Below are 15409 nucleotides of genomic sequence, written 5' to 3' on the forward strand. Positions count from 1 at the left end.
TGTACGATTGATTTAGCTACTGTAATGATCACTGTTTGCTATCTAAAACCCCCAACATATATATAAATTATCTCGAAGTAGCTATATCTTTGATCAAAAACCTGTGGTGTCTGTTGTTGCGCAATCGTGTGGAAGTTGTAGTTCGACAGCCAACTTGTTTGCATCACTGGTCATGACTCATACAGCAACGGCGCTGCCTGGACAGCTCGAGGTTCGTTCTGAACTGTATATTTGCTATCAATAAAATATATTCTGCAACTTTCTATGATATAGTTATCCAGTAAGCTATATGTTGCTCAAATAAAGCTAACGTTGGCGTAGTGCAGCCACCAACATACGTGTGTTGTGTTTGCTAGCTAGGCTAATACCCGGCGTTTGTTTTAAAGTCTAATGCTAATTCAATGTTAGCTAACTAGCTAGCAACATTGGGGGATAGCTAGCTATGTAAAATATATTAACCCGGTTGATGTTAAGTTAATCACTGAATGATCTGTTTGGATTAACTTCTGATTATGAGTTAGCTAGTAACAACAGAGACGGTAATGTTAGACAACTGGCATTGTAACAAACCAACATTGACTTCCGTAAACGAGCGGTTTTCTGATTTGGCCCTACTAACGTTTCGTGATATTTGTTATGATAGCTAAATCGCCCTGTCCCCACAATCTCGAAGTTGCTTGGTAGGCAGTGATGACAATAATCACAAAGAATAGATGCCAGCAGTGACTTGAAAATATGTCAGAAGACGACTACTTCAGCTTCCGTAGCGTTATAATATTCTCCCTTAACAAGCCGCTGCTGACACATTGCAGGTGAAGCACTCTGGCTATAACCATATTTCTGTCGTTATAACTGTCATAGAACAGCAACAGCTTCCAGTGCCTGATGAATCTGTTGATGCCGTGCCTCTAGAAAAACATGACAAACAGAACACAAAACACACTGGACTTAGTGTGGTATATCATTTCCCATCAAATTGATTTGATTAGTGTCCTGTTTTTGCCTCTAGTCACTGTAACACTGATATAGCCTAACACATTGTGTCCTGTGTCTCTGCTCTGTGTTACAGTGATGGCGGAGGGGAGGAGTGGAGAGGACATTGTTTCAGAGTACCTGGACCAGAACCCTCACCTGGTCGAGTGGGTGGAGTCGCTCCGAGGAGTGCATGAGACCAACAAGCAGTGGCACGCCAGACGAGAGTTTTTCCTGAGGAACATGGAGACGTTCCCCACAGTCCAGCCGGGCTTCCCCAGCCCCAGTCTGGACAGGCTGCTCTCACTGTCCATATGCTGGGCCAACCACATCTTCTTGGGCTGCAGGTATGTGTATTGTAGCCTGGGCCCAGATCTGTTTGTGCTGTCTTGTCAACTAGATCTCAAACAGGCTATGTTTGAGGAATGGATAGAGGAACTTAGTTGTAATGGATTTCAATGTGGACATTACTGTAAAATAATTTTCACACTTCACACAAAATGTATGCACATATTACTGTAAGTCTACAGTGGGGAAAAAAGTATTTGATCCCCTGCTGATTTTGTACGTTTGCCCACTTACAAAAAAATTATCAGTCTATAATTTTAATGGTAGGTTTATTTGAACAGTGAGAGACAGAATAACAACAAAAAAATCCAGAAAAACTATGTCAAAAATGTTATAAAATGATTTGCATTTTAATGAGGGAAATAAGTATTTGATCCCTCTTCAAAACATGACTTAGTACTTGGTGACAAAACCCTTGTTGGCAATCACAGAGGTCAGACGTTTCTTGTAGTTGACCACCAGCTTCTCCAAGTCATTAAGGTTTCGAGGCTGACGTTTGGCAACTCGAACCTTCAGCTCCCTCCACAGATTTTCTATGGGATTAAGGTCTGGAGACTGGCTAGGCCACTCCAGGACCTTAATGTGCTTCTTCTTGAGCCACTCCTTTGTTGCCTTGGCCGTGTGTTTTGGGTCATTGTCATGCTGGAATACCCATCCACGAACTATTTTCAATGCCCTGGCTGAGGGAAGGAGGTTCTCACCCAAGACTTGACGGTACATGGCCCCGTCCATCGTCCCTTTGATGCGGTGAAGTTGTCCTGTCCCCTTAGCAGAAAAACACCCCCAAAGCATAATGTTTCCACCTCCATGTTTGACGGTGGAGATTGTGTTCTTGGGGTCATAGGCAGCATTCCTCCTCCTCCAAACACGGCGAGTTGAGTTGATGCCAAAGAGCTCCATTTTGGTCTCATCTGACCACAACACTTTCACCAGTTGTCCTCTGAATCATTCAGATGTTCATTGGCAAACTTCAGACGGGCATGTATATGTATTCTTGAGCAGGGGGACCTTGCGGGCGCTGCAGGATTTCAGTCCTTCACGGCGTAGTGTGTTACCAATTGTTTTCTTGGTGACTATGTCCCAGCTGCCTTGAGATCATTGACAAGATCCTCCCGTGTAGTTCTGGGCTGATTCCTCACCGTTCTCATGATCATTGCAACCCCACGAGGTGAGATCTTGCATGTAGCCCCAGGCCGAGGGATATTGACAGTTCTTTTGTGTTTCTTCCATTTGCGAATAATCGCACCAAATGTTGTCACCTTCTCACCAAGCTGCTTGGCGATGGTCTTGTAGCCCATTCCAGCCTTGTGTAGGTCTACAATCTTGTCCCTGACATCCTTGGAGAGCTCTTTGGTCTTGGCCATGGTGGAGAGTTTGGAATCTGATTGATTGATTGCTTCTGTGGACAGGTGTCTTTTTTACAGAGTGTGCTCCTAATCTCAGCTCGTTACCTGTATAAAAGACACCTGGGAGCCAGAAATCTTTCTGATTGAGAGGGGGTCAAATACTTATTTCCCTCATTAAAATGCAAATCGATTTCTAACATTTTTGACATGCGTTTTTCTGGATTCTTTTGTTGTTCTTCTGTCAAATAAACCTACCATTAAAATTATAGGCTGATCCTTTCTTTGTAAGTGGGCAAACGTACAAAATCAGCAGGGGATCAAATACTTTTTCCCCCCACTGTATCTGGATAAAAGCATCTGTTAACTGGCGTATACTACAGAGATGAGCTGAGCTGAGCTGCAATGGCCTGGTTATGCATCCACCATAGTAGTTGAAAACCTGCTGGAAAGGACAGTGATAAGGAAATATCCCAGCCAGCACACTATGGTTGGGGTCAGCACTGTTGATAGTATGAAAAGAGTATTAGTTAGCGTTACAATGGGGGGTGCTGCTGGTGCTCTTCCATAGCTTCTGGTTAAAAATCATTCAACACTAGAACATATACTTTCCAGTTTGGACCAACCAGAATGAAAAACTACTACAGTATTCCAAAAAAGTAAACCAATGTAGAAAAGAAAGAAAGAAAAAAGACCAGGGTCAACTGTCCACAGGGGAAGTTAGTCTTCTTCTGACTGTGTTGTTTTGCAGATACCCTCAACCTGTCATGGACAGGATCAAGGAAATGGCAGACGGAGTGGTTGTCAATGATGCTCCAGTTCGAAAGACCAGAGATGAAATCATGGGGAAAGGAAAGAGGACTGCAGGTATGATGCTGAAATCCTACTGTATGTTCAGTTGTGTACAAACTTCTCATAACTAGTTTTTATTACTTTTTCCCCCTTCTAATTTTTATTACTACTTGTTATTTAGGACTTTGTTTGACATTTGATCCTTGATTGATATTGTACTGCATTGTTGAGGAGAGTTAGCAAGTAAGTATTTCACTGTACTGTTTACACCTGTATCCTGTGCACTTGATCAATAAATGTTGATTTCATTTGGATTTGAAACTATTTAAAGTTTAGATTCCTTGTATAGTTTGGAGAGTCCAACTTTAAACGTTTTAATTGATGCTAATATTATAGCCCTACAAAAAAATGGCCTGTCTTTGACCAATGGCCTGTCTTTTCTTCAGAGTTGTACAGTATTGTTAACTCATGGAAGTGATTCAATACACTGAACGGCAATTGTATGTCCATTTCTGTATATTTGTGGGACAATTAAAGTGGGAAAAGTTCTGTACTTTTCCATCAAACATATTCTACATTGTTACGGTTAGATTAATCATACAGCAGTATTTTTTCTGCTGCTTTTGTTTTGGCCAAATGGCCTTGAAGTAAACGCTGCCTATCCGACGCTTCCCTCACACCGCTGGAATCTGTCCTCTGCAGGTGAAGCCAGTGTTGCCGGGAAGAATCCCTACTCAGTTGTCTTTTATCTCGCTGATTCTCAGGGGGCGATGACGACAGCTGCGCCAAGCGAGCCAAGCCTGGGAACCCCTTCAAGCAGGGCCCACCCCCGCAGGCGCCTGCCGAGCACCAGCCCTTCTTCAACCGCCTCTACAAGGCTGTGGCGTGGAAGCTGGTGTCGGCAGGGGGCTTCGGCCCCAACCTGGACCACTTTGAGATCCTGCGTGCCTGCACTGAGTCGTCCAAAGAGAGCCTGAGCTGCGTCTTTGTGCCCCTGAAGGACATCCCCGACCTGCCAGTGGCGCGCACCCAAAAGGAGGGCCAGGTGTGCGAGCTGCGCTGCCAGACAGTCTATCTGGGCACGGGCTACGGGCGTGACGAGGCAGCCGCTAGGGCCATGGCATCCAAGGAGGCCCTCAAGGCCTTCCAGGGGCGCAAGGTGACGGTGAAGATCTGCCGCCGGCGGTTCAATGGTAGGGATGTAGAGGATCTGGTGCTGCTGGATGATCAGCCCAGGAACCCGGGCTTCCCTCCCGCTATCAGCTACCCCTTCCAGCCAGAGCAGCAGGGAGACGGGCCGTCGTAGCACAGCCATGAGTCATAGAGTATCCTCCGGGGGCCTATCCAGGGTCATGTTCAGTAGGCACCAAAATTTAGTAAAATGGGGACGTAGGGATGGGGGTTTGAAATAATTTCACAATTTGAATAGTATAATGAATTTTTGTCAGATATTCGAAATATATGTGTTATTGTTTTTTGTTTTTTTTACCTGAGCACTGCTGCGAGAGGGAGAGAGGCTGGCGCTCTATTGCTGCAGTTGCAGAGGGAGCGACCATATGGATGGAGGGAGAGAGAGACACCAAGGCAATTCAATGTTATTTATTATCTTATATAACAGTGCCTGTCTTAACTGGAGTAGCCTAGAGAAGCTAGCCAGCTATAGCTAGCTTGGCTAATTGAGGCCACATGCTGCGCTTTTCCCCCAACCCCATTCAGATAAAACAACAGCCTACCTGTTGTTTGTTATTCTTTCTCATTTCGCTAACTTTTAATTCAATCATTTTATTCCATCTTGCGTTACATAAGTGAACTTTCATTCCACTTGTTACACATTTAGCCTCTTTTCCACTTTGATTGGCCAACATCAACAACAAGCTACACACGGCTACCGGTCTTTTTATGGGGTGCACTGTGCACGTCATAAAAACAACATTAAGAAGTTAGTTGTTTTATTAAATTAATCATTTGAAATGGCATGGTATATCCTTGTATGTAACAATGTCCCGTGGATATTTTAATTTAGAAAAAGCTTTTTCTGTGTAAAATAGGCCTATATTTCTTTCTTCTCACAAAATTGTATACTCACACAAGTATTCGAATACTAACGTCTGTTCGAATATTCGAATAACCATGCACATCCCTAACTGGGAGGAACTACCTCTCCTGGACCGAAACGTTTTGCTACTGTGTGCCCTAATGAACACGGCCCTGGTATTTAGAAGTTGTGTGGGTTTGAATGGAGCTGCTCTATGAGTCATACAGTACCACTGAATGGATGGACTCAATGCATCATCACCACCACTTAGTAGTTTTTACGCTTTTATTATTCTTGAGGAGCGTATACCCAGTTCTTGTTCCATAGGTCATTTGGATTCCTTCAGAGTGGGGATGGTAAGAAGTTTAGTCCCTTTCAGTATCGGTTGTGCCTGTCTGCTGCCTACAACAATGGAGAAATGTACACAGTTCGTAAGGGTGTGGTTTACAAAATGTCACCACATTTTCCCTCCCTTTGCTTGGGTCTATAGTCACACCAGGCACTTTCCTTCTATGTCCTCTAGCTCAGGGCTCCGGGGTGAAGTTCCCCTTAGATCTAGGATCAGCTTCCTCTCCCTCAATCCTAACCGTAGCAATTAGTGGGGAAAATGCTAAACTGACCCAGGATCAGCCTCTAGGTGCAACTTAACCCTACACCTAGCTCAGGACTATGGTGGATGTGTGCGGCTGCACTCGGTCTGACCCTCAAGCCATTTAATCAGCTATCTGATTAACAACCCGACCACTAAACGAGGGACATTTCTACCGTTTATCAATACCGTTAATAACATGCAACTAATGAACCCTGTGTGGCTCGTCATTCGAGTTTTCAATTGATGCTTCAAATCTCCCTGAGTGATCACATTTCAAATGTTATGCTTTTTTGTTTAATGAAGTTACAAAGTTAGTCATGGAATGAGAATGAGGTATACTTTTGATAATATAACACAGGCTCTAGTATTTAAAATGCACAAGTCCTCTATGACAGAGTCATTATTTCAACTGTTGTTTTCTGTTCACAGTAGAATGCATTGTCACTATTATAACTCAGTGTGTTTGTCTGAATACAAACGGAGGCATCTTGTTTAGTTGTTCTGCATGATGTAGATCTTGTTGATGATGGGACTTTGACATTCATTTAAAACCACTCTGTTCTATTTTGTGTGAGGAAAGCTGTTGAGAAAATGTCGGTTTTTGTTATGTTTATTAATTGATTCAATAATTCTAAAGCAGATGATTGGTGTTAAGCCAGGTTCATAGAATTGATTGTTATGTTTGATTGTGCTTGAGTCTTTACATTAAAAAATCATCGATGGAAGAGATTGCTGCTGTAATGTTTTGCTTTTCAAAGCTGAATGATATGAAATGGGTTGCGTTGATGTGTAAATCGCCACAATATTTAGTGACACTTTACATTTCTATGAGCGTTCCCTGTTTCTGTATTTTTGTAAATAAAAATAATTTAAAGAATGTTTGTCATCCAATGATTGTGTCTTATCCACACTGACATGAAAAGGGTTGAACACATTTATCAAAGACAAGAACATAGATTAAGTCCCAATTATGGTAAGGTTGGGTTGCCATCAAGTCTTTGGGGTTTGAATTTTGATAGTTGTAGCCTTAATGATTATTCACTGATAGATAATTTCAATTCATCCATACAGGTTTTGGAGAGGTGCAGGGGCCTGCCACACTGGGTGCCCGGGGAGCTGTTGTTGTAGGGGATAAAGTGTCTTGCTCAAGGGTTGCTGGCTCGTCTCCCTAACCGCTAGGCTACCTGTCGCCCATGTAGTATGTCTCAAGCATAATGACTCAGGGTAATGAAAACAGGTAGCCTGCTAGGATACATTTAAGCAATAAGGAACGAGAGGGTATTGTATATGACCAATATACCACGGCTAAGAGCTGATTTTAGGCACGACGCATCGCCTGGATACAGCCCTTAGCCATGGTATATTGGTCATATACCACAAACCCCCGAGGTGCCTTATTGCTATTATAAACTGGTTACCAACATAATTAGAGCAGTAAAAATAAATGTTTTGTCATAGCCGTGGTATACTGTCTGATATACCACAGATGTCAGCCAATCAGCATTCAGGGCTCGAACCACCCAGTTCATAATATGCAGATAATGTTCTTGCCATCCACTTTTTCTCATTACAGCCCTTAGACTCTGCTACTGATTGACAAGTAATTGTGCCTAGTCACTCTCCCTGGCATCTTCATTACATTTTTCTCTCAATAGCCGTAATAATAATGTAATAGATGCAGCCATCAAAATGCATTTTGAGTCACCCTTGGTCAGCTCCTTGTTCCCGCTTAATAGGTGTTAGTTTGTTAGTTGCTTTACAAGCCAAGTCAAGTCCTTATAAATCGTGATTTAATTGGCATATTGGTGGCTGACCTCATCCTGACCCGCCGCTGTCTTGCGTCACCATCATAGTGTTTCCTTCAGGTTGTTGTAGTACTGCTGGAGAGTTAGTATGTGTTTACGCTACTCACAGCTAGTTAACTGTGGAATATGTTCCTTTAGATATACACTGCTGAATATTAGGAAGGTGTTCCTAATGTTTGGTATACTCAGTGTATAATACTTAATGAAAAATGATGTTTTAGCACAGCATGGTTACATAACATATGTATGTAGTGTGATTGTAACAACAAGGCATTGAGGGTCCTTTGGAATGAACGTTATTGGATGTGGTGGGGAATTTAATCTGATGGAAAAGTTTTCTGTACAAGCCACAGATGGTGTTTCATAGATAGCGATAACACTCACACACATACATGAGTGCATCTGACTCTTGTCAATTTGATGAGTCAAATATTTCAATTGTATCTGTCTCACTCCCTATAAAATAAATACATATGCCAAGGCCAGAACTACCAACAGAGCAAAATACTGCATGAAAGACAATGCTGTGTTTAGGTTATGTAAAGTTTATGTAAATAAGCCAGCTGCAGCATAATTTGCTATGTGACCTGATTTCTCTGGCTCTAAACAGCCCGTTATTAACTACCATGTTTGTCCTCACATCCGAAGTGTCAGCCCAATAGTTATTTAAAGGCCCAGTGGAGTCAAAAAACAACCTTCTGCACAACAACACTCCCCACTCTGAGCCAACTCCTGTGCTCTGTTGGGTGAGACTTTTGGGCTTTGAGTGGCATGTATTCTTGTGCTGAAGATGAAGAGTTTGAGCTCTGCCCTGGGCAGAACTGAATGCACGCTGCCAGTGGCTTGTATTCATGGATGGCAAGGGAAGCCAGGCTTCCCCCAAAAACGGACCAAGAAAAAAATAAAAAATCTTTAGTCTCTATGTGTTTCATAATTTTCCTTCAATTCACAAGTGGCTGAATGTATCTCACTGGGGAAAGCATCCGAGCAAGCGATACAGCGCCCCTCTGTCTTGGTATATGTAGGCCATCTATTTGATGCTGTCTGGTCCAGAAGAGTATGGCGATGTTGCCGCAAGCCAGCGAGCACCCTTGAATTAAAAAAAGTATCAAATAATAGCCAATCAGCATTGAGCTAAACTGAGCGAGCTCAACTGTGAATGGTCCTGGCATTCCAAAAAAAGTGTCAAGGGAAGCCAGTTTGGATTTGGCGTCACTCCTATCAAATCGCATTGAGAGCATAGGTCATTGACAGAAACAACTTGAATTGTTGCACCTCCTTTTGATTTCCTCCAGCGGCTAGCTAGCTAAAATTGTCCCTTTCCTTTAGGCCTATACAGTATACCACGGTCGCAAGGCATATGAACCAACAGATTATAGAGCAAACAATGCAATTATCGCAACATATAGGTTGTAACCTCTACTGTCTGTTACACAAACATGTTCAATCATAGAGACATGTACAGATATCAGCTTGTTGTTGGCCTACTTTTTTGGAGAAGTTAAATTTCATTTGTCTCCACTATTGACTTAACGTTGTTTATGACCAGGCTCTTTGCAGGAAAGTAAGTTTGATGTGCGTCAGTGCATGCCGTTAACATTGCCATCAGCAGGTAACTTTCAGATAATGGTCCTTTTTCCAGTCTCATTCATCATCACTGTCCAGAGTGGGCTTCTCTGTGTGTGCATCCATCAGACTATACTGTCAACCAGAGAGTTCCCCCTCCAGCGATCTATTCAACATGAATAAACATAAAGGAAACTAATGTGTAGAGAAGTCACATCGTGTGTGTATCACATGGGTATGTGTGAAACTCACTCCCCAGACTGAAGTAGCCCCACTGATGGCGCGACTGGTAAGATGCTTCAGCAGGGCGGTCACGGATGTTTGCAAGGCAAAGGTCCTGGGCTCGAGCCTAGGTATGAGCCGATTCAGGAGGATGCGGTACTTGCTAGGCAAGCTGCGTGAGGTCCGTTACAGATGGTGCGGTGACCCCGATCTGCAGTTTCGCTCAGATCAATGCTGGGGACTGGGGTTGCTGTAGAGTAAGTTGGGTGGGGTGAATGTAGACACTCACTCCTTAGCCTCAAGTTGTGTCGCTGAGGAGCTTGCTTTTCAGTGGCGCGACTGGTAAGACGATTCAGGAGGGCGGACAGTGTGTTTGAAAGGCAGGCACCAAATAGACCGAGAGAACATTCTGTTCCTTTCCCGAGACAGAGTTTATTTGTGTTGTGGAACGCAACACAATCTAGAGGAAAAAGAAACACACACCTATTTAGGCGAGGTGCTGGCTAGCGGAGTGGAAAACCTGAAAATAAAGGAGAGCCGCACACTCTAAGAGCTCTGGTGCAAAGAATTCATGTCCAACGTTTCGACAGGCAAGCTGGCTTCATCAGCGTATGAACGCAACACATTCATTACTAATGAGACATGGGCCCATCGGAGAAGAGAGAGGAGAGGAATCAGAGATACAGCCTGGACAGGTGTGAGGGATGGAGGGATGGAGGTGGAGATGGAGATATCAACCGCAGTGGGAGAGCCTGGGAGGATGGGTACATTTGAGCTATTTGGGTATGTGGTGTTGTAAGGCAATCAACAACTATGAACTATGTCAGCAATCCCACCTCCTGCCTTACAACACCTGTCTCGGCGTCACCGATTGCATGTATGTAATTAGCTGGTATGACCTCACAGCTTAACAATGTCCTACGATTCAGTCCTATGTTTGAATCAGATACGCACCTTGGTGTGATAATATGTGAGAGCATGTGTTCCAAATGGCAACCTATTCTCTATACACTGCTCTACTTATGACCAGAGCCCATCAACAACAACTTAATTTACAACATGTTTTGCAAACACCAACTGTCAGGTTTGTGAGCCACTTTGGGTGGAACAGAATGGAAATATAGTGTTTTAAATCGTCAAACCAGCTTCAAATACCCAGGTTTGTGCACTACTTTTGTGTTATTTCAGGAAATACTGTAATAAAAGGGTTTGCTTTCCTCTAACCGAGTAATGTTGGTTACCTCACAACAATGCAAAGACAGAGAGAGAGACTGCTGACACCCCCAAAAATCCTGGAGTGACACCAATGCTTCTATGGAAAAACACCACAAGGGAAATAGTTAAATAACACACTTCAAAAATTTTTTTTGTTGCTTGAAAACCATAAAATATTCTCTACAAGTTAAACTATTGTGATTATATAACTTTTATTCATCTTAATGAAGGTTGTGTAAATGTCTAATGCTATAAGTAAATACTATTTATTAAATTAAACAAATGTTAATACACTACTGTTTTGTTTATGTCCCGACCATATCTCCATTTGGCCTAAAAATGCTATTTCATTCTCAGTCCAGACAAGACTCAGCCCTGATGAATCCATGTACTTCATGACTAATATTATTGGTAGGTATTTTTTACTTCATGAGTTTGTAGGAAATAAACCATAACATTATCGCACACAGCATTGCGCATCATCTTTATGCATGTGGATCATGAAATTATTGGAGCAAAGAGAGACCAGTCAGACTGCTTTACAAAACAAGATAGAACGCTGTTTATTCATAGCACAACTCATTTTTGGTTACAGAAACATTCAGTTGAAAATAAAATATTTCATAACTTCAAAATAGGCCTTTTTGGGGTTTGGACAATCTCTCAGAATGCAACCTGTCACTCTCCGGATAACCGTATATTGTAGTACCATAACAATATTCCTATATCACATGTCGTTCTGATGTAACAGTTTTAGTTTGCCATCAACTTCTAACTTACATTCAGACCAATTCAATTCACAAGCACTTGAGCAGATAAGAGTTGCAGAAAGCTCCGCGAGGACAGTCGCACATTTTGCCGATTCTCGCGCCCTTTCTCACTGCGCACTGCTCTCCAACGTCGCACTGAAAAAAAGAAGGTAGACAAAATAAGACCGTGTGTGACATTTTTGCCAACAGATGCAAAGGTCTGTGGGGCCATATCCACCTGTCGCCACATCAGATCACATCATCCACACAACATGGCACATGAAAGCATTTAATGAAAGTTAAAATGTTGAAATGTAGTTTTACGCGCCAGTTTAGGCAATCCGTTTTTCGAAGTATAGGTCGTTCCATTTTTAGAAGCTTCGTTCAAATTGTTAAATTTACCGTAGGGACTTGGCCGAATTTCTTTTCCCAGAATGGAAGTCTCTTGGTCTGCAGCTTTTTAAGAACGTCATGTAGTGCTCCAAGCTGTGGGAAATATTGACACATTAGAATGACAAATCCTTCCAAAGCAGACCTTTCCAATAGACAAAAATCGAATGATCATCAACCATTAAAGTCGCAGGTTTTACTTTTAGCCTAGATAGAAACTTACCAGTTGCTTTTCGTTGGTCAAATTCGGATCTTTGGGGTAGAAGTCTCTCACACTTCTTGTGTCGAGGTCCAATTCGGAATCCGAGTAGTCAATTTCAGCACTAAGAACGATGGACAGCAACACCGCGCAAACCACCGCTCTGGTCCATAGCCTGGAGCTCTCCATGGTCCTTAAGAGATTGCGCACAGTAGAAGATATCTTTCGTCTCCAAAAGGTCCCGTTCTAATACTCCAGTTACCGCAATCCAAACACCTTTTATCTGTGTACCGCGGTGGCCGAAGTCTGTGACTTCCGTTGCGCCACCTTAACCATAGATTTTTCATGCGTAAGAGAGATGGCGTGGGTGAGTCATTACGTAAAGTTGGATGGCTTGTAATTGCTTAAAGTTGTGGGCGCTCCTACAAGGCACAGCTTACTCACTTTTTTTTCATTGACGACATGAGATGTTTTCTATGAAATGGTACAGTGCCTTCGGAAATAATTCTGACCCCTTGACTTGTTCCACATTTTGGAACGTTACAGCCTTATTCTAAAATGGATTACATTGTTTTTCTCCCTCATCAATCTACACACAATACCCCATAATGACAAAGCAAAAACAGTTTTTTTTTATGTTTGCTAATTTATATTTAAAAAAACTGAAATATCACATTTACATAAGTATTCAGACCCTTTACTCAGTACTTTGTTGAAGCACCTTTGGCAGGGATTATAGCCTCCAGTCTTCTTTGGTATGATGCTACAAGCGTGGCACTCTGCAGATCCTCTCAAGCTCTGTCAGGTTGGATGGGGAGTGTTGCTGCACAGCTATTTTCAGGTCTCTTCATAGATGTTCGATCGGGTTCAAGTCCGGTTTTTGCTGGGCCACTCAAGGACATTCAGAGACTTGTCCGGAAGCCACTCCTGCGTTGTCATGGCTGTGTGCTTAGGGTCGTTGTCCTGTTGGAAGGTGAACCTTTGCCCCAGTCTGAGGTCCTGAGCACTCTGGAACAGGTTTTCATTAAGGATCTCTCTGTACTTTGCTCCGTTCATCTTTGCCTCGATCCTGACTAGTCTCCCGGTCCCTGCCACTGAAAAACATCCCCACGGCATAATGTTGCCACCACCATGCTTCACCGTAGGGATGGTGCCAGGTTTCCTCCAGACATGATGCTTGGCATTCAGGCCAAAGAGCTCAATCTTGGTTTCATCAGACCACAGAATCTTGTTTCTCATGGTCCAAGAGTCCTTTAGGTGCCTTTTGCTAAACTCCAAGCGGGCTGTCATCTGCCTTTTACTGAGGAGTGGCTTCCGTCTGGCCACTCTACCATAAAGTCCTGATTGGTGGAGTGCTGCAGAGATGGTTGTCCTTCTGGAAGATTCTCCCATCTCCACAGAGGAACTCTAGAGCTCTGTCAGAGCGACCATCGGGTTCTTGGTCACCTCCCTCACGAATGGCCTTCTCCCTCAATTGCTCAGTTTGGCTGGGTGGCCAGCTCTAGGAAGAGTCTTGGTGGTTCCAAACTTCTTCCATTTAAGAATGATGGAGGCCACTGTGTTCTTGGGGACCTTCAATGCTACAGAAATGTTTTTGTACCCTTACCCAGAGCTGTGCCTCGACATAATCCTGTCTCGGAGCTCTACAGACAATTCCTTTGACCTCATGGCTTGGTTTTTGCTCTGACATGCACTGCCATCTGTGGGATCGTATATAGACAGCTGTGTGCCTTTCCAAATCATGTCCAATCAATTGAATTTACCACAGGTGGACTCCAATCAAGTTGTAGAAACATCTCAAGGATGATCAATGGAAACAGGATGCACCTGAGCTCAATTTCGAGTCTCATAGCAAAGGGTCTGAATACATATGTAAATAAGGTATTTCTGTTTTTTATTTTTAATACATTTGCAAAAATGTCTAAAAACCTGTTTTCGCTTCGTCATTGTGTGTACATTGCTGAGATGTTTTTATTTAATTTATCCATTTTAGAATAAGGCTGTAACTTAACAAAATGTGGAAAAAGCCAAGAGGTCTGAATACTTTCCGAGGGCACTGTATGTACCAGAAAGAGCACCCCCATATTCATGCTGGACGGGAAGACGCGGTACATTTGGAGAGGGGTAATTTTTTGGCAGAGGAAAGACGGAAGAAAAAGTGTGCCTCAGATAGAGCATGGCGCTTGCAACGCCAGGGTTGAGGGTTCGATTCTCACGGAGGACCAGTACAAAACATATGCACTCACAACTGTAAGTCGCCCTAGATAATAGCGTCTAATAAATTACCGAAATAGTTACGCTATATCAGTGTAGGTGATTTTATCAAATAATTACACCAGTTTCATAGTGTATTTTGGACACATTACAGATTACACCATGAACGTGAAAAAGAAAATGTAGGACTATAGTTTTAGTTACCTCTGGTGCCATGTGCTGTACGTTTTATTCCATTTTCTCGCCAAATAATCATGGCATTCAGAAATCATCTTATGGCAAATATATGACCTGTCTTTGTGTGTAATCTCTCCCCTCGTTCTGTGAAGAGACTTGGGTTGAAAAACAGACTAGACTGCTCAGAACTGCACATGACGCACTAGCCTACTCATCTTTAACCATTCTGTGCATTGGGACAATTAACCACAACAGAAGCAGTTATCGTGTAGAGATGATCATTAGAAATATTGACACAGATCACAGACGGCTATACTGTGTTGCTGTCTTGCTGTTACATTATGTTTTGTTCTTGATCATCTCGGTTTCTGACGGCAGCATCAAGTGTCTCCGGGTTCGGAGCTGGCTATTCACGAAACATCCGACACATCTCTTTTGATCTCTTATTTCCGCGATAACCCAGTTTCCTGTCTGTCAGCCGGAGACAGAGATGAGGACTAGAGCGCTTTGATTGCGCTGGGGCTGCTGCGCGTTTGTGTGAGTCACTACTCTATTTTCCAATTACCGACTTAGACGCCGGATAGGCCTATTAAAACATTTTTATTCACAGCAGATAAAAACATGTTTATTAGCAGTGGTGGAAACGTACCCAATTTGGCATGGGCAACTTGAGTAAAGATGCCTTAATAGAAAATGTCTCAAGTAAAAGTGAAAGTCACCCAGTGAAATGCCACTTGAGTAAAAGTTTTAAATGTACTTAAGTAAAGTGGTGGGAAAAGTACCCAATTGT

General features: G+C 42.9%; 2 protein-coding genes across 2 annotated transcripts; one reads left to right on the top strand and one right to left on the bottom strand.

Moving 5' to 3' along the window:
* Window positions 1-123: 123 nt before the first annotated feature.
* Window positions 124-6959, top strand: LOC106562518 (protein CDKN2AIP homolog A). Its single transcript, XM_014127451.2, has 4 exons — window positions 124-211; window positions 1070-1319; window positions 3415-3530; window positions 4220-6959. Exons 2-4 carry the CDS (start codon window positions 1072-1074, stop codon window positions 4759-4761), a joined length of 906 nt encoding a protein of 301 aa, XP_013982926.1. The 5' UTR covers window positions 124-211; window positions 1070-1071; the 3' UTR covers window positions 4762-6959.
* Window positions 6960-11433: 4474 nt separating this feature from the next.
* cart (cocaine- and amphetamine-regulated transcript) lies at window positions 11434-12517 on the bottom strand. The gene is given in 3 exon segments (NM_001146680.1): window positions 11434-11795; window positions 12042-12125; window positions 12253-12517. Coding segments are annotated over 3 exon segments (357 nt in total). The 5' UTR covers window positions 12418-12517; the 3' UTR covers window positions 11434-11687.
* Window positions 12518-15409: the final 2892 nt, after the last annotated feature.

Source organism: Salmo salar, chromosome ssa11 (assembly GCF_905237065.1).
Source record: "Salmo salar chromosome ssa11, Ssal_v3.1, whole genome shotgun sequence".
NCBI lineage: Eukaryota > Metazoa > Chordata > Actinopteri > Salmoniformes > Salmonidae > Salmo > Salmo salar.